Genomic DNA, 24,051 nt, shown 5'->3' with positions numbered 1-24,051 from the left:
GGAGATAGATAGATAGATAGATAGATAGATAGATAGATGATAGATAGATAGATAGATAGATAGATAGGAGATAGATAGAAGATAGATAGATAGATAGATAGATAGATAGATAGATAGTTAGATAGAAAATTGTGGCCATGATGTTAATGGTACAACTAAGTTGCTTATCAGGCTTGGTTCACATCTGCCCACGGGTTTCTGTTGGGGGAAGGGGTGTTTCCGAAAAAACGGTTACCGTAGGAAACCCGCAGACCAGTTAGACCCGTGATCGCGAACCTATAGCAGAGGTGGCACTCAGAGCCCTTTCTGTGGGCACCCATCTGTGGAACAGATTATACTGTGTGGGGGCCACTTTGCAGCAGATTGCACTGTGTGGGAACACCTCACTCTTTTGATCACACAGTATCTGTTTTGTAGTAGAAGAGTGATATTATTACAGACCGTCTGTAATTGTCCACAATTGTGGATCCACACAATATTAAGGTTAAATTACTGTGTTGGCATTTTGTAATAAATTAGTGGTAGTGGGTATTGGGTTGCAGTTTGGGCACTCGGTCACTAAAAGGTTCGCCATCACTGAGATAGACTATATTGGGGTCTGCGTGGTTTCTGTTCGGTTTGCACACAAAAAGGGCGAAAAATGCAGAGAGAATTTTCTTTCTGCATTTTTCATGCGGAGAGGCGAACGGAATGCCCGTATGGAGACCAGGGGCGCAGATGTAAACCAAAACCCTACCCTACTGGTTTTGATCCTTATGCACAATAGACATTGTATCTTTTATCTCCTTGACTTATCCATGAGTATACTGGTAGTTGCACCTGGGCATATTGTGCTCCGGCCCCCGGTGCCTCTGCTGGAGATGGCGGTGTGTAAGGAAAGACTTGTGCATCCCAACATCTTTGTGCGGCTCCTTCAGTTGGTGGTGTGATAAGTGTGGTCATTACCTAGTGCATCCCACCCCCCACCCCCCAGTGTCCTTGTATGAATCTCCGCTTTACATTCTCCAGAACGCCTTGTATATTTTATAAGTTGCTCCCTTTCCATTGTGCTTAAGATAGAAAAAAGCTTTTTGTTTTATTATTTTTCTTTCCTTTTGTAGCACAACAGCATTTGGGTTGGTGATGTTGTGCGTGTGATGGATGACATGGATACAGTCAAGAAGCTACAAGTTGGTCATGGGGAATGGACAGATGATATGGCCCCTGTGAGTGATGTTACATAGCAGGCACTAAAACTACACAGTGCTGCTTACCAATATCATTTAACTCTTTGTGCAAATTTGTCACTTCCTCATCTGTCTGTTCTTTGCTCACAGATCACTCGCCATTTTGAACAAATTCTCAGCATAGTTAAAGATGGCTATACACTGCCGAAAATTTCAGGCCAGTCCAAAAATCAAGGGACTGTTGGGGACAAATACATCAGTTAGTTTTTTTTCTCAAAGACTTACCATCGTAGAAGTTGCCCCACTAGTAGCCATATGGGCAGAGGCTGTCTTTATGAGACAACCCCATCTGGCCCATGACATAGTAGTAGGGTCGGTCCTATGAACCACCATACTATTATGGACCATATGGATAGAGGTTGTCTATGGGACAATCCCTTCTGTCTCATGACATAGTAAAAGGGTCGGTCTTATGAACCACCATACTATTATGGGCCATATGGATAGAGGTTGTCTTTATGGGACAGTCTCTTCTGCCCCATGACATAGTATGGTTGTGTCTATGAACCAACATACTATTATGGGCCATTTGGACAGAGATTATCTTTGTGGGACAATACCATTCTTCCCCGTGACATAGTAGTCTGATTGTTCTTCTGAACTACCATATGGGCCATGTGGACAAAGGTTGTCTTTATGGGACAATCTCTTCTGCCCCATGACATAGTAGTACCATTGTTCTTATGAACCACCATACTATTATGGTCCATGTGGACAGAGGTTGTCTTTATGAGACATTCCCATCTGCCCCATGAAATAGTAGTAGGGTCAGTCTTATGAACCACCATACTATTATGGGCCATATGAGCAGAGGTTGTCTTTATGGGACAATACTTTCTTCCCCGTGACATAGTAGTCTGATGGTTCTTCTGCCCCATGACATAGTAGTACCATTGTTCTTATGAACCACCATACTATTATGGGCCATGTGGACAGAGGCTGTCTTTATGGGACAATCCCTTCTGCCGCATGACATAGTAGTATGATTGTTCTTAGGAACCACCATACTGTTATGGGCTATATGGACAGAGATTGTCTCTATATTGGACAATCCCTTCTGCCGCATGACATAGTAGTTTAGCTGTTCCTATGAACCAACATATTAAGAGCCATATGGACAGAGGTTGTCTTTATGAGACAATCCCTTCTTCCCCATAACATAGTAGTATAGTCGTTCCCATGAACCAACATACTATAATGTCATTTGTGGGTCCCAGCTGTGCCTAGCAATCTGTCCTGCCATATTGCTTGGGATTGGAGTGAACACTGATGTCAGTCATTTCAGACAGTAGCACAGAGGAGTTTCCTCTGTTATTCCATCAGTCCCACCATAGTGGGATATCATCAGACTGTTATGGCAGCTGAGGACCTAATAAGGCAGATCCTAATAGTTACCTGTCAGAAAAAAACCGACAGGCGATAATATACAACAATATAAGAATGTTGCACTTTATTGTGTTACCGTACACATACCATGGAGGGAAAAAAATATGTAAAAAAAATTTAAAATACATATTTGTTATTGCGGCATTCTTATAATAAAGTTAAAAACATTTTTTGATACTGTGTGGTGAGTTACCGTATACACTCGAGTATAAGCCGACTCGAATATAAGCCGAGGCCCCTAATTTTACCACAAAAAAACTGGGAAAACTTATTGACTCGAGTATAAGCCTATGGGGGAAATGCAGCAGCTACTGGAAAATTTCAAAAACTAAAATGGTGGGAGTTTTTGGGTGCAGTAGTTGCTGGGGAAGGGAAGGGGGTGTTTTGGTTGTCTGTCTGCCCCTTCCCCGAGCTTGAGGACTGGGTTTTTTTTTTCCCCCCACTTGGAATTCAGTCTGGCTGAATATAGGATATCTGCAGTGCTCCTATTAACCCCTTCCTGACGGAACAGGAGCACTGCAGATCCCCTATATTCAGTAGACCGGGCACTGTCAGACACAGGGATACCTAATGTGTTTGTGTTTCACAGTCATTCTCTACTTTTATATGTATTCTAGGGAAAGGAGGGATTTACAATTTTTATTTATTTATATACTTGAGTATAAGCCGAATTTTTCAGCACAGTTTTTGTGCTGAAAAAGCCCCCCTCGGCTTATATTCGAGTCAGCAAAAAAAAATATTTTTTTTTTAGGAGGTGGGGAGGGGGGGTCTATAACCAGCCACAATAGTAATGTATTGAATCTCCCATAAAATAGTGGGGAAAAAAAAGAAGCTTTAAAAAAAAATACAAAAAATAAAACTTCGAAATCCCTCCTTTCCCTAGAATACATATAAAAGTAGAAAATGACTGTGAAACACAAACCCATTAGGTATCCCTGTGTCTGACAGTGCCCGGTCTACTGAATATAGGGGATCTGCAGTGCTCCTGTTCCGTCGGGAAGGGGTTAATAGGAGCACTGCAGATCCCCTATATTCAGCCAGACTGAATTACAAGTGTGTGTGTGGGGGGGGGGGGGGTTTGTAATTTTTAAAATTTTCCAGTAGCTGCTGCATTTCCCCTTAGGCTTATACTCGAGTCAATAAGTTTTCCCAGTTTTTTGTGGTAAAATTAGCGGCCTTGGCTTATATTCGGGTCGGCTTATACTTGAGTATATACGGTAAGTAAAAACTCAATATTTTTTTCAGAACAATGGTAGAATAGTTGTATGTATATATCCCAAAAGACTACTATTGAAAAATTTTAACCTGTCCTGCAAAAAAAACAAGCCTTTATGGAAAAATAAAAACATCATTGAATTTTTTCCTATGAAAAATATATATATAAAAAAGAAGATTGTGAACCCTATAGAGGTCAGTGACCTGACCAAGAATATAAAGCGCTGCAGAATAAATTGAAATATAGTTTATTAGGAATGATTCAGCAGATCCTTTACTTAGGAGTCCAGTAGGTGGTTCTACCCCGTAGGATGGGAAAACTAAAAAAGTCATGGCTCTTGGAATTTAACAATAGAAAAAAAAAATTCTGTATCCTTAAGGATTAAAGAAAGCTAACCGAGTGGCCGATATTGTGCGCCCTCTGCGTGCCGTACAGTAAGCCGATCCCTCCTGTAATGTGGCAGCTAAAAATAAAATTTGTTCAAAATGGCTGATTAAAATTGTTACAAAAAAAATTCTTAAAACCTTTTTTTCTTATTTTCTGTATTTTCATCACACTTAACCGGTAACGGGCAAGAAGTTGATTTTAGGTATCCATAGAAACCACAGGGTTGCGTTAGCTAGCCCTTATATTGATTGCTCGCTATGGGCATCACCGGTGTCTTGTATTTGTTCTAGGTTGTATAAATCTGTCCGCCTGTCTTCCTCTGTGAAGATGTAGAATGGATTACTCACAGCTTACATTATATTCATTGCGAGGAAGCTGGGAAAATCTCACGGCAGCTACACAAAGTCTTGACGCTAATACTAATGACTATTTTACAATCCCCATTTTGTTGCCTCAGGCACTAGGCCAGATTGGCAAAGTCATCAAAGTGTTTGAGGACGGAGACATGAGAGTATCTGTTGGCGGCCAGTCCTGGACCTTTAATCCGGCCTGCCTGACATCTTATCAGAGAGACGACGACGCAAACTTGATGACAACAGAAAACGCCAAGGAACCTAAACGTAAGTACAAAGACAAGCCATGCAGTAATACATAAAAAATATCCTAAAAACTAGAGTTCCAAAGGGGTTCTCGCCTTTGGACAAAACCGGCTTCTTAGAAGGATCCTTTGACAATAAGCTGATCATAAAGTGCTCCTTTGCTGAGACCGGTATGTGTAGTTAACTTGGCAGTAAGTGTTCAGTTTCCCTGCAGCGCCCCCACAGGAGAAAATTAGTATTACACAATGTCCATTGAAATGAATGACTTGTCTGGCTAATCTCAAGCTCTGTGACGTTATATCTATCTCCCTTTAGCCATGGTTGTGTATGGTGATGTAGAGCTTACTCCTCATCGTGTCATCTCCCACAAACCAGAGGTTCCCTCACTTTTTTCTCATAGACCACTTTCAAAATTTTTTACTGGTTTCGGTGGACCTCCTGCTGCTACATTCCTACCATATTCCCAAAACTCGTCAAAAAATGTGAAGATTAGATCTAATGAGTCTCCCGTCGAGTCTCCCGTGGACCCCTGGGGGTGCACCTGGACCACTTTGGGAATCACTGCTGTAGACTATGAACAAAGCACAGTTCTGGGAGATTCAAAGTGTCCATGGTTCACTATATGTAGCTCTGAATGTGAATGCAGGAGCAGACGTGTATGCTTTGATCAATATCAGTAGCTCCATAAGTAGACCATAGGCCATGGGGTCCTCCCAAAACTTGGGTCCCCATTCTACCACCAGCGGTTGGCCACTCCATGTCTATAGTTGGCACAGTTTCCTGTACAACTGGATGTAACTATTCCCCTGACTTATCATAGGACCTTGCCATTTCCCATGAAAATGTCCAATCATTGCTGATGGACGCTTTTAGGGACCTCTTGACAGGAAAATTGGTAACACAAAATTGTCTATTAGGTCTTTTTGTGGGATATAAGAATAACAGATACATCAAGAGAGCATCTAGTGCTCTATAAATTCAGTGACTCACATGTGATGTCTTTTTTGATTGTAGATGTTCTTCTCCTTTACCCCTCAGTCCATCCCAGACCACCTTGTTCAATTTCCTGACAATGGCAGAATTACTGATGAAGTATCTTTGGGCCTCTCTCTTCTGCAGTCATCTCTTACCTCTATAGTAAAGATGAAACCCAAAAATAAATACAGATCATCTAAACAAATGTAAACCAGACACCCTAAGCAAGTACAAACCTTCATCAAGCACCTTTGTAAATACAGACCACCTCAATAAATACAGACCCCCTAACCCTTTAAATGTAGACCAAGATCCCCTAGATAATTTCACATTCCCCTAAATACAGACCCAATGCTGACCCACTAGATAAATTCAGATCCAAGACCACCTAAATTCAATACAAATAGTAAATGTACTGTTACAGGACCTGCACTCACATGACCTTATATGTGTAGGTCCTGCAGATCATTGCATAAAGCAGTTCTGTCCTATTTTTTCTACACTTAAAGGCAAAACTGTGATAAAACCACAATAGGTAACAAAGTCTTTAGCTAGACCCGGACAGCCTCTAAATCAACCCATATGATCGTGCTACACTGATATATTTATACGATAAGTGCTGAAAAATTTGATCTGTAAAATATTACTGAAAGCAAATCCACCTTTTGGTTTTACCTACAGCAAATTATTGTTAGGTGCTGACTCCATCACATGTCCATTTTCTGGCAGGTACACTGGTTTCCATTTTAGAGAAGATCCTTGCTCAGAAGACTGACTGTGAGAGCCCGAGCTCTTTGGTTATTGAAGCAGCCCAGGGAAACACAGGCCGAGTGAGGGAAATGCTTCTGAAGCACCCAGACAAGGTACCTCTCCTAATATTTAGGCTTACTATGGCATCGTATAATTGTCATCATTATCCGTGCAATCAGAAAAATTATTGGATTAAGTCTGTATACCCAGTGGATTCCTCCTCGTAGAATAGCCCTTTTACTTGATTGACCGTGACTTGGCTAGATGGATTTGGCCACCTTCCAGCAGGATTCCTCCCCCCTAAAATGAGGCAAAGCAGAACCTAGACTGCTTAAAATCACAGTCATTCCGGCTGATTAAAAAGAAGTTTCAAGTACATTACACATTGACCCACATCAAATCGAGAAAAGAAGGGACTGTGTCACCCTTGGCCAGAGTCCTCTACAGCTGAGATTCAGCAGAAGCTGGACACTAGTTTATTGCAAAGCTTCATATTACCAAGAGAAGGCAATACCTGGCAAGGGTTAAAAGGGGCCCAGCTCTCATTCAGAGGCCCAGGTCTCTACAAGATGCTTGCAAGATTTATGATTGCCTCTTTTTTTCCATGATAGGTGGATATAAGGAATGAAGGTCGGACTGCCTTACAGGTGGCCTCCCACTTGGGACACTTGGACGTGGTGAAGGTCTTGCTTCAAGCCAACGCAAACATTGACCTTAAAGATGACGAGGGGGATTCTGCTTTACATTATGCTGCTTATGGGTAAGAAGTGAAAAGAGATGAATTCATTTCTTAATCACCTCCTGGATTTTTTGCAATCTTGGTGGCAACCAAGTTTTATTATTTAGCAGTATCAAAATTGGCAATCCATAGAGAAGGCTATCTATAGATTGGACTGATGCCGCATAGAGAAGGCTATCTATAGATTGGACTGATGCCGCTGCACCCACTGGGAGGGCGGGGTACAGACATTATTTAAATAGTATATACTTGTTCTGAAAATGCCACCTAAGCAGTTCCCAAAAAATATGCAATTGCTACTTAAACAATTTCCTAATGCGCAGGAGGTAAGCAATCAACCTGCAATACTATACCGCTCTGGTTTGCAGAGTCTAAGGATACCCCAAGGTATTCACCAGAACCCACCTGCAAGGTAGAATGAACTTCATGGCTTGGGGTTGCAAACCCAGAACAAGGTGCCAGAAAACTGATGCACTCACAGGCTAAGGATCAGACCAGAAACTGTATTGTGGGCAAGAGGGTAATACACAAACAAGACGTACAGGCCACATATGAGGAAGTCACAGATAAAACCAAATCAGTAACAGAGGGGATAACCAGGAGCATGATCCAAAATCCATAAACCAGGGAATCAGCAGGAAACAGGCAAAAGTAGTAAGAAGACAGAGCCTAGAAAACTAATGTAATCACAGCACCTCGGTAAGGAAAGTGTCAGGCTAAAATAGCCTGCTCTAGCCCTTCATTGGATGCTGAACTAGAGCCCTGATTGACTGTATGTATCAAACCACTGACTGGCTGAATGGTTCCAACCAATGTTTGTCTTAAAGCAACAGCCATTTGGCAAATGTAGATGCTATATAAACTCTCCCCAGCACTGTAAGCACTGTAATGTTGGGTGGATGGTGTCAGGCAGGGGGCGTGACTCAGAGCTCCAATCAGAGTCAGCTTTGTCAGAGCTCAGAACCACACCCCTTGTCTGCTCCTGGCTGACACCGCCCTCCTGACAGTACAGAGCCCAAATAGTATACCAGGCATCAAAACTAACAGCATTGCTTGCTCAGGAACCGTGGGGGCTAGAGAAAAAATCCCAACTGTGTCAGAATCAGTAGAGCAGAGACTATTAAATGATGTAAAGAGCTGGACTTGTTGGAGGTGGTGAAAGGTCCTGTTTAAAAAGCCAGTGATTGATTTTTAGTAAAGTAAATATGTAACAAGCTATACATCTAATTATAAAATAGTAATAATCGTAGAATAGAATTAAAAATGATTAATCATTTTATATTGAAGTCCATGACTCCGACTCGACTCCTAAGCTCTGAAATCGCTACTGTACAGGTAAAACTTGGAAGGGCATTCAGTGCCGAACCAGTGCTGCAGCCCCTTAATTTTCATTATTGATAGGGGTCTCAGAGGTCGGACCACCACCGATCATAGGCGAGGGCTGAATCTTAATTCTTTGCTTGTACCAAGTAACACAAACTTCTCCATAACATTGGTCATTTCTTCACAGAAACCAGGCTGCTGTCGTCAGAGTTTTATTGGCCAAGGGAGCCAATGCAGAACTCCTCAACAACGCCAAGTGCTCCGCTCTTTACATCGCCGTCAATAAAGGTTTCACAGAAGTGGTGCAGGTCCTCTGTATTCCCAATTCTGCCATCAATATGCAGGTGAGGGGTTTTTCATTGGGTGATGGGTTTTTGATGCACTAGCAGAATTCAGTGTGTAATTATTGCATACCTATTATACTTCGTGTCACGTTTCCAACCCCCTTAGAGGCGCTATCTGCTATATGTGAGTATCCACCCGTGAGCGTCTTGTGCCTCTTTGCGGCTAAACCGTTGTCCGACTTTGTGTATGGTTAACAAAAACGGTTTCGCCACAGACAGGCACAAGACGCTCACAGGCGCACTCTTTGCAAACCTATTCAAGTGATTGGGTTTGAAAAGTGACTGCCGGGTTTCCGTCCCCTGTCCAGTTTCTAGGGCAGAAGACGGAAACCCGCCGGATTGCCTAAAGCGGAGACCGGGCGCTGGCGTGAACCCGCCCTTACTGGGGTTGTACTGTGAGGAGACATGGATGACCCAGACCTCCATTCCCATGACCAGACGTAGGAGTAGATAGGAGATAAATGTCAGCCGTGGAAAAACTCATTTAACTTATCACTAAGGCTACATTCACACCTGCACCTGTGTCCACTAAAACATGGGCACACAGGACTTTTTTCACCTCCGGTTTCAGTTCAACCCTTAAATACTATCATGGTGTCTGTCATAATGATATGTGTATGATAGTGGTGTATGATAGGCACCATGAGTTAAAAAAGATGGACACCCAATGGACCTCAATATAGTCAATAGGGTCCGTCGGACTCCATGTGTAATCGCTGTTTTTTTTTTTGTTTTGTTTTTTTTAAATGTAGATTGTGAGCCCCACATAGAGCTCACAATGTACATTTTTCCCTATCAGTATGTCTTTGGAATATGGGATGGAAGTCCATGCAAACACAGGGAGAACATACAAACTCCTTGCAGATGGTTTTATGCCCTTGGCGGGATTTGAACACCAGGACTCCAGCGCTGCAAGGCTGCAGTGCTAACCACTGAGCCACCGTGTGGCCCGTGTAACTGCTGTTTTAGCAGTCCGCCTCTCCATTGTTTGCGTCCCCCAATGGACCCAAACATAAGAGAGACATCACTAGTGTGAAACTATAACCTGCTCTGGCTTCTTATGTTAGGGATACACTAGTGTCGCCCTATCCATTGTTCTGGTCCATCAGAACAACAGTGGTCATGTATAGAGCCAACAGACCCCATTAACTATAATGGGATCCTCGGGTGTCCATTCTTTTACACTGAAACCAATGGGTGAATGGGCAGGACAATTTTATCTAGTTAATACTAATAGCCCCCACAATATTCATTGAGTATACAGATAGTGAAAGAATTAAAGGGGTTTTACCACTACATACACAGAATAGGGGTTAAGTGTCATATCGCTGCGACTGGGACACAAGAATAAGGAGAACACGGGCCTGAAAGTCCCCCTGAAGCCTCCCTGTGAATGAAGCACCATAGCGCTTGTGTGATCTGCTTCTGTGCAGTTGGTGGGAATGCAGTCTCCCCATAGAAGTGAATGGAGTGATACAAGCGCACTGACTAGTCAGGGAAACGTTCTCTTTCAATTATTCTGATCGCTGGGGGGCCCTCCAGCAATGTGACACTTATTCTTATCCTGTGCAAGTAGTGGCACAATCCCTTTAATGGTTCCACATTACCAGACAGTGTGTAAAGTATACAGTATACAGGATGGTGTGTAACGTGCTGTGCCTGCTTCTAGGACTTACATGGGGATACTCCGCTGCACTATGCCATCACTGCAGACTATAGAAACATCATAGAGATCCTTACTGATGTACCCAACATTGATTTCACCATCCAGAATCAGCAAGGCTTTAATCTCCTACATCACTCGGCTCTGAAAGGAAATGTCTTGTAAGTTTGTGTTTTATATTCTGATCCTCTTCATCTTCTGACAACGGGACAGATCACAGCGATTCATTACTGATTTAAGGAAACCATTGAGACTTGTATAGACAAGATGGATTACCCAAAGTGTTTGCTTAGATCTTAACACATTTTATGTTAAACGCGTAGTTCCTTCCTCGCAGTGAATCACGCGACACAGTCCGCATCTCAAGTACCTGCTCAGACTGGATCATTGTCACCCACTCTTAAAGGGATTGTCTGGTTTAGAAAACCCAATTATACATTCTGATGTATTTTTGGAACTTCCTCAAATTACTAAAGAGTGTCTCTGGAGAGATCGCCATCATGGTGTATTACATAGAGAGTCCTTCTCTTTCTGTGAGATCTGTGGAATATGCAAATCTGATTTCCAGGATGTTCCTAATTCCATCCTGGAAAACAGATTTGCATATTCCCCAGAATCCCCCAGTGGAGCGAAAATGGCTTGTAAGTCTTCATACGCCTGCAAAGGCACTCTCCTTAGTCCTTTACCTTGTGAGATCTGTGTAATGCTTCCTTTCCCCATGTGGTGGCACTGCAGGGATGAACACTTGCTGCCAGGTTTCCCTGCAGGGTTGGTGCTGCAGTACATTGTGTGATCAACTTATTATCAGGCAATACATGTAGTAAAATTCCCCCTTAGTGACCCCGACACAGTATAATGCCCTCGTAGTGGCCCCCACACAGCCATGCCCCAATCCTACAGAGATCTCTGCTGCTCTCTTTCCCCATGGATTGTCTCTGGCTCTATACAACAGGTCTGTACCAAACCGCAGACAGTACTAGTCACAAACAGAATGGTGAAGCAGAAAACTAAAGACTTCCTGCTTCACCATTATATGCAACTCAACCTCAAGACATGCTGCCATCTTACCACCAAAGTCTTTCAACACCCCTGGCAGGTTTTCATGGCAGCCTTGGTTGACACAACACTATATAGTTTAGATTCTTCATTTATGGAACCCATTAGGGTGTCTGGTCACCGACCGTTGTAGATGTTACCTGACATATCAGAAGATATAATTAGGTAGTTTCACTTAAAATGGGTGGAAGTTACATATATTCCAAAAAAACACAAGTAGTAAAAATTGGACATGTTACTTAAAAGTCTTTTTTTGAAGGCGTTTACAAAAACAGAGTAGACTTAACCACATCTGGATGTGTCCAAAACATAGACATATCAGTTCTCTCTTTTACGCAATATGTTATTTTTAGACCCCAAGGAGAACACGTTCTATATACGGCAACCTGATATTTACCGCTAGCTGGAAAAAGACAAAAAAAAAGTCTAGAACTTTCCACATGTTTTAGTATTGCTCCATGTGGAAGTAGCAGTGTAGTAAACAATGAACGATGTGGTTACTTACGTACACCTATATCTACCTGCATCCTAATATCCAATGGACATTTCTGACCCACAAGCCAGAGCTCCCCCTAGTGACCGCGACGAAAGTAAGTCACTAGCTCCAGCGCATCCCAACTTGCTTGGTGCGTTCCCATTCTCCATCCTCCACAATTCTCCTTAGACCATCGGCCTTGACAAGCGATGTATGGCTAAAAGTCCTCTGAGACACCCATACTTGGCCAGGTGGGAGTGTCACCAGGACCCAGAATATCAATCTAGCCCTGCAGATAGATAGGTTAGGGTCACTAAAACTCAGAATATCAACCCAGCCCACAGATAAATAGGCTAGGGTCACCAGGACCCAGTATATCAACCCAGCTCCGCAGATAGATAGGTTAGGGTCACCAGGACCCAGAACATCAACCCAGTCCTGCAGATAGATAGGTTAGGGTCACCTGAATCATATAGTGTTCCCCTTGTGAATCACTGCCTCCATTCCTGAGATATCTCCTTGTTTTCAATATGCCAATGAGCTCTCTGGTGCAACAAGGGTGTCGATTGCTCCAGAGAGGTAAGTGCAACGTCCTCATTGCTCCAAGGAGCTCAACTGCATATAATTGATTCAGGTGACCTTACTCTATATACAGGGGTCTGGTGACAACAGCTGTTCCAAATTACTGATCACTGGGGGCACCATTACTGGGGTGCTCATGGATTATTAAGATGGGGGTCCAAAGAGGGTTGGTCACATATGTGCCCTCCTGCTACACCTCGTGTCTATGGGATTGTAGATGAGCAGCATACTTGGCTGTTTCCATGAAGTATTGGCTTTCACAATAACCAAATTGAAAGACTTTATGACGCACAGGCTCAGCAACTTTCCCATACAGTGGATTTGTTGGGTGCTTTGTAGGTGAGGCACTATATTCTATGGCAGATCCTGCTTTATGTATAATGTCCTGCCATATAGGCCCCTCATTGTTCAGTAGGATCAGGCACAGAAGCATAAGGCTGTGTTTCGGCAGAGGAAGAGAGTCCTGCACGGACGACTTTTTCCTCTGCCAGTTACAGTTAAAAAATAACGGACACCCAATGGACGCCATTATAGTCAATGAAATCCCCTGGGCTCCATGTGTCACCGCTGTTTTAGTGATCCACCTCTCCGTTATTTGAGTCCCCTGTTCCCTTAGCATAACTTGTAGCTCCTGTTTTAATACTGGAGCCTCCATAGGTGACAGGGCGACTACGGTTTCGGCATCGCCTATAGCTACATCACTGATCAAACACTATTGGTCACTTTCAGTTGTCCCAGTGTTTGTCTTCTGTAAACCGAAATGACCCAAAACTTCCCTTTTTCCAGTTATTTTTTCTATTACCAGATCCCATTTATAAATAACCTGCCCTCTCAACGGTGAAATTCTAAGACAAATAATAGAATATTGAATAAATCCCTCTGTAAATATGCCTGGCCAGGATTTAGGGCGCAATATTACAGGAGCCAATCCAAGTACAATGTTTATGTAAGGGGAGGATTGCCGGACTGTGCGTAGGATTTACAAGCGCTGGTGTTTGCATGGTGCCTAAACACAATAGCAACCACCACCGGGAAAGTCCAAGTACCCGATGGCCGATTCCAAAGCCCTTGCCAGGTGGAGAATGGAGTGTGCGCGACAAAGCTCTGGAAAGCGTGAGTAAGCCCTGCACATCCTCCAGATTAAGTTAATATATTACATTTTACGGGCCACATCGCTCCTGTTATGTTAGTCATTGTATTTATGTTTTCTTACGAACCTATGTCATAATCTTCAGAATTTATTTCCATGGACAGAAAATAATGAAGGAGAAATGACTTTATGACCCTTTAAGACCCTGAAAACTTTTTTTTGGGACATCTAACAAAATACAGTGCTGTGCAAAAGTTTTAAGCTGCTCTGGAAAAAAAATGCTGTACGGTAAGAATACATTCAGAAATAGAAGGGTTAATAGTTTATTTTCATCAATTAACTCAATCCCATTATTATTTGGTGTGACCTTTGCCCTTTGCCTTCCATTAGTTCTTCTCGGAACTTGCAGACGTTTTTGGCAGAACATGGCAGGGAGGTTGTTCCCGCCATCTTGGAGAACTAAGCACAGATCTTCTGTGGATGTAGGCTTGCTCCAATCTGTCTGTCTCTTCATGTCATCCCAGACAGACTGGAGGATGATGAGATCAGGGCTCGGTGGGGGTCATATCATCACTTCCTGGACTCCAAAGGTCACACCAAATATTGATGGGATTTAATCTCTCTTTACACACCTGCCTCAAAGTTTTGCACATTACTGTAATTTGTTTCATCCCAGCTCAGTTACATTCATACATGAGAAACCCTTCTTTATGGGTTGCTGAGACATGTGATCACCAGTCCAGAGTTTTCTGTACCCTGTAGACAGGATCTCAGTCTTTCCAATGTGTCTGACTTACTGTGAGCTACAGGATTGCTTAATACCCCTTATCAAATCAGTCCTGACAACTCTTGGATCCCTTCTTTCCCCACCAATTTCCAACCTCCTTCCTCTATATGTCCGTCCAATGCTACTGAATGTATCATCTCTGCCTCATCCAGGAGAGCAACAAAACTCAAAACTCACACTGCCTGTCTATACTGTCTGTGAGTGCTGTGTGCAGAATCTCCAGTGTTTTTCTGTGAGATACAGCTTTTTACTGCTCACTCTTGCTCCTGCTTGTAAGAGATAACTGAGAGAAACCTAACTTAAGCAAGAAGCATGGGAGACAGGCTGAAGTTATGTCACCTAGGGTACACTAACTCTGTAGTGTGAACTAGGGACCGCTTGTCACTGATCTATCACTGTTGCCCTAGGACTAGTAGTAGTGTACGTAAAGTGAAGATGTGACTCCCCTTTTACCTCTGTTACTGCAAAGCCAAGGGCATAAAGAAAAATGCACAAAGAAGGAACAAAAATAGCAGAAAACCCATAAATAGTAGTAACATTCTTAGATATTTAGTTAGGTTCTTAAGTGAAGTGAGCTGGAATCACATCAGTCAGCCCCGCACACATCTGGGAGTCAGTCATCACGTGGCGTGACGCAAGGCGACGTCCAAGCAATGCAACAAAGAACATATTGACTTTATGGTAGCGTAAGCAATGGCAGAGGTATCTTAGACTCCTATCTTCCCAATGACAAATAAGGGCCTTGGTTGTGAAATCTTACTTTTTTTTCATGAGTTGTTCCATAACTTATTTTCCAATCCTGCTCACTCACCACAGCGGCAGCTGCCCTCAGTCAGTAGACGGAACGCAGAGTAGCCGTGGAAGTGCCGAATAGACACTAATAAAACACATTTGTATTGAGCGCGCGCCTTTAAATCCACCGCATAGTATGCTGATCTCATTTTCTAGTTGGGATATTTTTTCCACAATGAGTAACAGATTCTCCATCAATCGAATTCCATTTTAATTGCTAATTTTATGCAAATATTACTGCAGACACAAAAACACATTGGAATTGTTCTCTTTTAGGAAGTCTTCAGCCTTTTCTAAATAAGGCTCTGATGACAGATTGCGAGCTTTCGGGACTGCTCAGGTCCCTTCATCAGGCTGGTATAACACAATATCTGAAGGCCTTCAAATAATATATTGTGTTATATCAGCCTGATGAAGGGACCTGAGCAGTCCCGAAAGCTTGTCATCTGTCATCATTAAAAAGGTATCAACTACTGAGGACTCTCAATCTTTACATTTCATATCCACTGGCTAATACAGTACAAAGATAAAATTTTTCTTATAGTATTCTCATTGTCTTTCCTGGAGATACAGATGTAGGAAGGTGAAGGCGTAACTAAATTTATGGACAACTTTTGATTATCTGGTAGTATTTGTGTCATTAATACATTTTTAATCTACTTTATTAACAAATTTTGGCTCCTTGCTGTGAAATCCTGCATTTTTCCCCTTGCTTCTCTATTGAGAGCTGTTCCTGCTTCTTACTATATATGGAGTACGGGGTTGTGTAAAGACAAAATGTATGAAGTGACCTTCCTTACCCTCAGTTATATCTCGGGCATTATAACATGTAGAAACTTGCTCCTGGTGTCATATGAAAGAGGAGATTCTCATTTCATCCTCCTGGAATGTGAAACACAGTCGGGATTTAGATATGTAAGGCTGCACTAGCATATAAATATCCCAATCCCATTTCTCCCTTTGCCTTCCGTCAATTCTTCTTGGTACACCTGAAGACAGTTTTTGAAGGCGCTTGGCAGGGAGTATGTATATAAATATCCCAATTCTGACTATGTCTTCATCCAGTGACATCTCTGAAAATCCTACAGATAGAACTACAGATTCTCCTCTTTCATAAGGCACCAAAAGCAAGTTTCTATGTTTTATAATATCCAGACAATGGTAAAACAAAATAACAACAAATTCCTCATTTTCTGCTGTGTGAAATTACTCTAAGGGCCCATACACATGACTGTGATATTCACGGTTCCGTGCATGGTCCGACAGCCCGTGCCGCAAAACTCAGGACAGGTCCTATTCCTGTCCAGTTTTGCGGCCATGCTCGCTGGCTCCAATGAATGGGGCCGCAGAAGCATGGTCATTGGACGGGCATCACATTGCATGACTTAAGGGGGCACATGGTGGAAATGAAAGAGGAATTTGAGGCAGCCTTCCACTTCAAATTCTTCTTCCATTTCCGGCCCTCTGGCATTCCACCAAGACTTTCACATAAATCAGAGGAGTGGCTCTAAAGCTGAATCAGTCGGTGTCCTGCTTTGATCTCTGCTTTCCATTGGGAGGAAGATTTAGAATGGAAATTGCACTGATTTTAAGGTGAAATCCACCTCAAAATCAGTGCCATTTTCTGCCATGTGAGCAGATTGTAACATTCTGGTGCTGAACATAGGTAGATTAGTGTGACAGTCCATCCATCTCAAGAACTATGAGCAGTAATAAGTATCATGGTCTTTTCTCCAGAGCTGTAAGAAAGATTCTGCACAGGGCTCGACAGTTGGTGGACTCCAAGAAGGAAGATGGATTCACTGCACTGCATCTGGCTACACTCAACAACCACCAAGAAGTTGTGGACATCTTAATGAAAGAGGTAACGCACATTGTCATGGCTCTTTGTGGCACTCTTGTCCCATCTTGTTTCAGTGGAAAGATTGATGGTGGCATGGCCTTTAGGACTCTCTCTAATCTCAAGATAAAGGAGGTCCTGTTGGACCAACTGAAGTTGACCTTTTCCTCTAGTTGCTTTGAGAGATTGTCCCACCAATGAATATATTCATTGTATGTAGGCCATTGACAAGCAGTTAAAAATGGTTCAGTAAAGAGTTACAAACATATATCCTTCCTATCCTATAAGTGTGAAAGTTTGGATGTTTGTTACTCAATCACGCAAAAACAGGCGAACGGATTTGAATGTAATTTGGCACATAGATAGATTGTAACCTGGATTAACACATAGGCTACTTTTTATGCCAGTAAATGGCATGGCTTCACGACTGTTATAAACTTATTTTCATATACTATATTAAACTTCAGGTCTCTCTCAGCTAATTGGAGTTTGCTTATAAAGCCTAATCTGTTAGCTCTCTATGTAAACACATAGATAAAACTGAGTCCATTGTGTACAAGCATTTGTATATTATTTGATCTGCTCCAGGCAGTGCTGACAGATGGGAAAACTCCTTTAATCCAAATTGGCAGCTTCCCAATTTTAAACATGCCGGGTAAAAGAAAATCGAATTTGTCGCAAAATTCTCAAAAACGAGAGCTATGAAGGTAGCCAGAAGTCAACAGACTTCTCTAGTGTAGCTAAGGAGGATTGAGCAAGCTAGGCGTCAAGTGGCTCTTAGAGCAGCTGAAACGCCGAAGTAGGCGGATCATCGATGCTAACAACACACTCACTATATGGCGTCCAGCGAGCTGCTGAGAGGCCAGAACAATCCCAGGCACGGTGTAAGGAACAAGTTCAGCAGAAGGACAGCTTGAGAGCTGCCGAAATACCAGAGCAGGTGAACCATCGACGGCAGCAATTTGCTGAATATAGGCGGATCATTGATGCCAACAACATGCAGACAAAGTCGAGGGCAGAGCCTATTACACATATAAAATGGAGCCATCTACTGTTCCTAGTTTAAGCAATGAGCACGTCCTCCTAATGAGCTGAGTGCTTGCAGGCGCATGTGCTCAGTCACTATCTCCACAGTGAGGTTTCTGCATAGTGATCATCTCTTCACTGCAGAACAGCTAATAAAAATCACTATCTGCCCAGACTGTCAGGAACGCCCTTCTGATGATGAAGAGCTACAGTACCGGCACCAATAGCGCTTCACCTGGGGCACAGATCGGGAAAGCCGACAGTGCGCTGAATTCAGCTCACTGTCGGCTTTCTAGCGATATATAACACCGCATGTGCCCCAACTCATAAAAGGTCCTCTTTAAGGTTCCTGTAACACAACATTTGCATTCTGATATTGCAGTTTTTTATGTATTTGCTACGTGTCACTTCTCAGGGTCGCTGTGATGTCAATCTCAGGAACAACAGAAACCAAACTCCTCTGCATCTGGCGGTGACACATGGTCACATTAACCTGGTGCAGCTGCTGGTTACAGAAGGCGCAGATGTGAATGCAGAGGACGAGGACGGTGACACACCAATGCATATAGTGCTTGTTCAGCAGCACCTGTCATGTCTGGAGCCAGAGGGAAATGGCTCAGCTACTCTCGCCAAGGTAAAGGAAGCAATAAGAGTCGGACTTCTTTGCATCTACATTACCGCAGCTTCTGGGTTCGCTAGGATCCTATCCACATTGCAGGGACTGTAATACATTGCACGGAAATGCCACGTGGGTCTTGGCCTTAAAGGGTTTTTCCATGCTTATTAATTGACAACTGATAGGTCATCAATTCAAGAGCAGTAAGGGTCCTGGGTGCTATTTGAAGAGACTGCAGTGTTCCTGCACAGGAACTAGACATGGGTACCGGAAATGGACATGGGTACGAGAACTAGACATGAGTACAGGAACTGGACAGAGGTAAAGGTATCAAACAAGGTAGAGTTGCAGACATGAGTGCAGGTACTAGAAGGGGTAGACAGCATAAGCCATAGCAGATTCTGAATCTTCTTTGATGACCACCTTAAATAGTTAGAAAGCTAGTTGCTTTAAATTAAAAATTGGCTTTATCATGAAGGGGTTAATATTCAGCAATGGGACACATACTGCAATGTCCAAACAATACTAAGGCCTCGTTCACATCTACGTTGGTAATCCGTTCGCATTGGCAAGCGGTGTGCAGTGAAAGCACACGGACCCCATAGACTATAATGGGGTCTGTGTGCTTTCCGCCAGATCTCCGCACGGAACATGTGGACAGAAAAGTAGTTCACAATCTACTTCTCTGTCCACATGTTCCCTGCGGAGATCTGGCGGAAAGCACACAGACCCATTATAGTCTATGAGGTGTGTGAGCTTTCACTGCACACCGCTTGCCAGTGTGTCCGGTAGTCCATTTGGGTGGTTCCCCATGCGGTCTCCCCCATACGGATTACCGGCGCAGATGTGAATGAGGCCTTACAGGAGATGAAAATGGAATGACTTATTCTGTTCTGGTTATTAAAGGGTTAATCAATCCGTCTTTTTACACATTATCACAGCTGCAGGATACCGGTCTGCTTGGAAATACGGAATTAAATGTCAGCGCAGCAATTGCTTGCTTTTTGGCACTGTCGGGCGCAGACATTAACTACGCCAATCACCGCGGCAAGTCACCTCTGGACCTGATCATTGATGGAAGGATAGCCCATCTTGTGAAGAGCTTCTCGCAGAAATTCAGGTGCGTCCTACAGAAATGCATCACGTAGGCCGTGACAAAATGGTTGTCAGGTTAAGACAACTTCTTGTCAGACTGTGGATTGAACTTGGCCTGGGTATTGTAATGGCGGGGCAGCTCAGTAACCTTTAACTCCAGTAAGAGCTGAGCTCCAGTACCAGCACCCGGCCACTATACAGGGGCCAGAGCCATCTGCTTCAGAAGCCGGCCCATAGGGGTTTGCCATAAAAAGCTAAATCCTGGACAACCCTTTCAGCAGTACCATAGATGAATGTGAGACTACTGCGGGGTCCCAGTGGTTGCACCCCTACTGATCAGACACTTATCTCCTATCCTGTCTAGACACATATAGTAAGTAAGAATCTTTACTCTTGCCTTTAATCATTCTCCTTTATATTGCTGATTTCAGGGAACAGGCCGAAACGGACTCATCCACCATCAGCTGCACCCTCCGCAGGGTCCACACTACCCCAAACACAATGACCAACCTCAGCCTATCAAGTGCTCTCACTCCTTCCGAATGCCTTGTGTGTTCAGAACTGGCCATGCTCATCAGCTTCTTCCCGTGTCAGCACAGCATAGTATGTGAAGGTAAGACAAGATGGCCGTAATGATGCGCTGTGTAGTGCCCAAGGTAAAAGATCTGGAAGCCTTAGTGTGTGTCCTATATATACAGTCCTAAGGATGCCTTAAATATTTGATCGTTGGGGGCTGACAAGCAACCCATACGTGGATCAGCTGTCAGGGGATACGCTCGGACCCTGTACTATACACAACATGGAGTTGGCCCCTTCTGCTGCTTGTTGTGGGATGTAGTTGACAGCAGGCACACACCTAGCAGTAACATAGTGGAGTAGATGTCTGGTGAGCACCACAAGTTCCAGAATGCATAATACAGACATAATGCAGCTCTCATGATGGGTCACTACAAGACGGGAGAAGAAATGCATTTAGATATAAGAAATGCATATATTCATTAAAGGGATACCATAATTAAAGGGGTTATTCAGGGTCGCAGTATTGATGGCCCCTCAAAAATCCAGCAGTATAAGATTAGTGGAGATCCAACTCTAAGCATCTCCACAGATCACCTAACTAAAGAGACCACTCCAGCGATCAGACTCTCCTCTTGCCTAAGAGATAAGAAGAACTCGGCACATCCACTCATTCCTACAGATAGATAGGTTAAGTGTTTTCCCCTTGTGAATCGCTGCCTTCGTTCATGAGATATAGTATTTTTGTAAATATGTAAATGAGCTCTTTGGAGCATTGGCAACACCCTAAAGGACTGATTTACATGTCTACAAAAAAGGAGCTGGGTTCTGCTGACAGACTCCGTATAATAGAATTTTTCCAGCTGACTTTAATGGTGACCGTTTCTTGCAGAATGCTCCCGGAGAATGAAGAAATGTATAAAGTGTCAGGTATCCATCACCAAGAAGATTAGACAAGGTGAGGTATTAATATATTTATCAGGCATTGGGAAGGGGGGCATATATGGTGGAGCAACATAACGCAAAGCAATATTACCGCAGTCCGTGGCCGTACATCACTCCGGTAGTCAGGTTATTGCAGGGGTTCTTAAAACTTGTGGAAAGTGCAGAGCGATATGCAAATATTTCTGCGAGGAATGTGAGGAGGGAAAACAAACATGGCCCAGTCTCCTTGTGTACATATGGAGTATTTCATACATAGGCCAGGTTCTTGTGGCTTGTTTGTTATTACAGTATCCAATTGACTGCACGGGATTTGGGCACTAAACTTGTTTTTCCAGAATAAACCTATCTATGTATATTCTACTCGCCACTGCCAAATGGAAAGTCATTTCTTGCATTCAGAATGTGGCCCCTTCTCAGGGTAAAGCGGGTGTCCAATAATACTTTTCGGGTTAGATGGGTTCCCTACAGATCAGCTGATCAGCAGTAACCCAAGGCTTAGTTTCCCTGCAGCGCCACCACAGGAGAAATGGAACATTGCAGTGTGTCCATGGAAATCAGTAAACCCTCCATATAATACATGGATGTTTTGGGTCCTCCAGGGCAAGAGACTATCTTTCTAGTTGCTCTTCGTGCAAGTGAGACCTTTGCTCCATTAAAACAGGGGTTACGGATTTCTTGTGGGTCAGACAACCCCTTTAAGCATGCATGTACCAATAAGGTTTCTCCTGTATTCCCCTGCAGACAGTACAGAAGTGGACAGTGTAGAAGCATCAGATCAACGCAAGATGATGGAAGAACTTCAGAACAGATATCGCCAAATGGAGGAAAGGATGACCTGCCCCATCTGCATCGACAGTCACATCAAGTTGGTGTTCCAGTGCGGACATGGCTCCTGCGCAGAATGCAGCACATCCCTAACCTCCTGCCCCATTTGTAGACAGGGGATTCGGGAGAGGATACAGTTATTTGTCTGATAGCAGTGTGAGTGTCCGCTTGAGCGCAAGGGTCAACAACATAGACCGTAAGAACAGAATACTTGCCTGAGCTAAGCATGGTTGTGTAGACCCTCCCCCAGTGCAAGAGTCTTGGGAGGAGAGACGACCATCTTTGCTTCTGAAGACGTGTGGCTGCTGTGTGTTTCTATATTCTGTATCTCTCCACACTGGAAGGGCTATTCTATAGCGCAGTCTTCCTGAGATATTCCGCTTTTCAGAGGGACAGATAAGGCCAATTCCAATCACTCATCCTATTATAATGTGTCATCACTGCCCGTTCTTACCATCGTCTCATTGTCTTCTGTTTCTGAGAAAAACGACCATAAATCACAGCCTTCCAATACAAAAATGCTGCATTTCTTTATTTTTCATACACGTTCAGGAGACATGACAAAGCAATACATTAGGTCAATAACCCACGATTGGCCTGGGAAGTGTAGACTAAAGCAGCGAGAAGGAAGATATCGGTGACCACTGGTTTCTGAGAGGAGTTATGGCTACGCTCACATCTGATTCGTGGACGAAAAAGTCCTGCAAGCCCAACTTTTTCATCCGGTGATGTCAGGGAGAAAACAATGGATTTCCAATGGGCTGTATTATTGTCAATGGGGTCCCTCGGAATCCATTGTTGTCCATCATTAGACAGATCCACCTTTGTTTCATCCGTTCTTCAGTTCCTACAACAGAGCAGAAGAACGGACTAAACAGCGCAGATGTAACTGCAGCCTGAGCACCATGCACGTGCCCAAGTGTGCCGGCCAAGGGGGTGTCCAATGCTTTGTTACAATGAAGGTCCTATAGGAAGGGAAACACCCATTAATGTCAATTGGGGACTTAGATGTCATCTGACTGCATACTGTTAAAAAATCTTCCCCCACTTGGCCTGCACACTTATGTGCATGAGGACTCAGGCTAGTCGTAGATGGGGCAGACAGGGTCATACTTAGAAGTTATGACATTAGACTAGAGGAAGGAAGGGTGTGTCGTTCTCTTTAGGATCTGTCATCAGTTCCGCATCTTCCATTTTCTGACGACTGAGTGAATTAGCAAATTGAAGTTTGCTCATTTTTGTGTACAATGTATGAAATGTGTATATTAATGATAATAAAAGCAGGCTTGTTAATATTACCACATTTAGGCTTATTGGTCTCTTTCTGCATCTGTTGTCTCCAGTGGTTGTCACTGCTAGAGATTCCTATCACCTACTCAACAATGTCATAAGCTGCAAAGAAAATCTACTGCAGCTGGAGACATTACCGTACAGTCTGCAGAATCGGGGTTCTTAATATTCTGGCACATTTTGGGAGGTCCCATGTACCAGTATTGAAATCTCAGTCAGTCAAGTGGCATAGATTTCAGCTGAGGCCTCATCTGCATCTGTAATCCATTCAGGGAGACACCCCCCCGAACGGACTACCGTACGCATTGGCAAGCGGTGTGCAGTGAGACCACACGGATCCCATAGACTATAATGGGGTCCTTGTGCTTTCCGCACGGTCTCCGCATGAGTTATGCGGACAGGAAAGTAGATTGTGAGCTACTTTTCTGTCCACATGTCCTGTGCAGAAAACACACAGACCTCATTATAGTCTATGGGGTCCATGTGCTTTCACTGTACACCACTTGCC

At 43.4% G+C, this 24,051-nt stretch overlaps 1 protein-coding gene across 3 annotated transcripts in view; it reads left to right on the top strand.

Annotated features, from left to right (window-relative positions):
• The window catches only part of MIB2 (MIB E3 ubiquitin protein ligase 2), a 70,382-nt gene extending 46,826 nt beyond the window's left edge, over positions 1 to 23,556 (top strand). For 2 of the 3 annotated variants that reach the window (XM_075277617.1, XM_075277618.1), the window contains exons 8-19: positions 1,101 to 1,205; positions 4,673 to 4,835; positions 6,519 to 6,652; positions 7,151 to 7,299; positions 8,789 to 8,945; positions 10,615 to 10,769; positions 17,128 to 17,254; positions 18,672 to 18,890; positions 19,814 to 19,992; positions 20,399 to 20,580; positions 21,376 to 21,441; positions 22,170 to 23,556. In XM_075277617.1, coding sequence (XP_075133718.1) covers positions 1,101 to 1,205; positions 4,673 to 4,835; positions 6,519 to 6,652; positions 7,151 to 7,299; positions 8,789 to 8,945; positions 10,615 to 10,769; positions 17,128 to 17,254; positions 18,672 to 18,890; positions 19,814 to 19,992; positions 20,399 to 20,580; positions 21,376 to 21,441; positions 22,170 to 22,402 — 1,869 coding nt within the window. In that variant the 3' untranslated portion in view covers positions 22,403 to 23,556. The remainder of the gene's footprint in view (positions 1 to 1,100; positions 1,206 to 4,672; positions 4,836 to 6,518; positions 6,653 to 7,150; positions 7,300 to 8,788; positions 8,946 to 10,614; positions 10,770 to 17,127; positions 17,255 to 18,671; positions 18,891 to 19,813; positions 19,993 to 20,398; positions 20,581 to 21,375; positions 21,442 to 22,169) is intronic. The other variant, XM_075277619.1, reaches the window with a different exon arrangement.
• Positions 23,557 to 24,051: the final 495 nt, after the last annotated feature.

This window comes from Leptodactylus fuscus, chromosome 6 (assembly GCF_031893055.1).
Source record: "Leptodactylus fuscus isolate aLepFus1 chromosome 6, aLepFus1.hap2, whole genome shotgun sequence".
Taxonomy (NCBI): Eukaryota; Metazoa; Chordata; class Amphibia; order Anura; family Leptodactylidae; genus Leptodactylus; species Leptodactylus fuscus.
The sequence above is the reverse complement of the archived record's forward strand: the minus strand, read 5'-3'. Positions and strand labels throughout refer to the sequence as shown.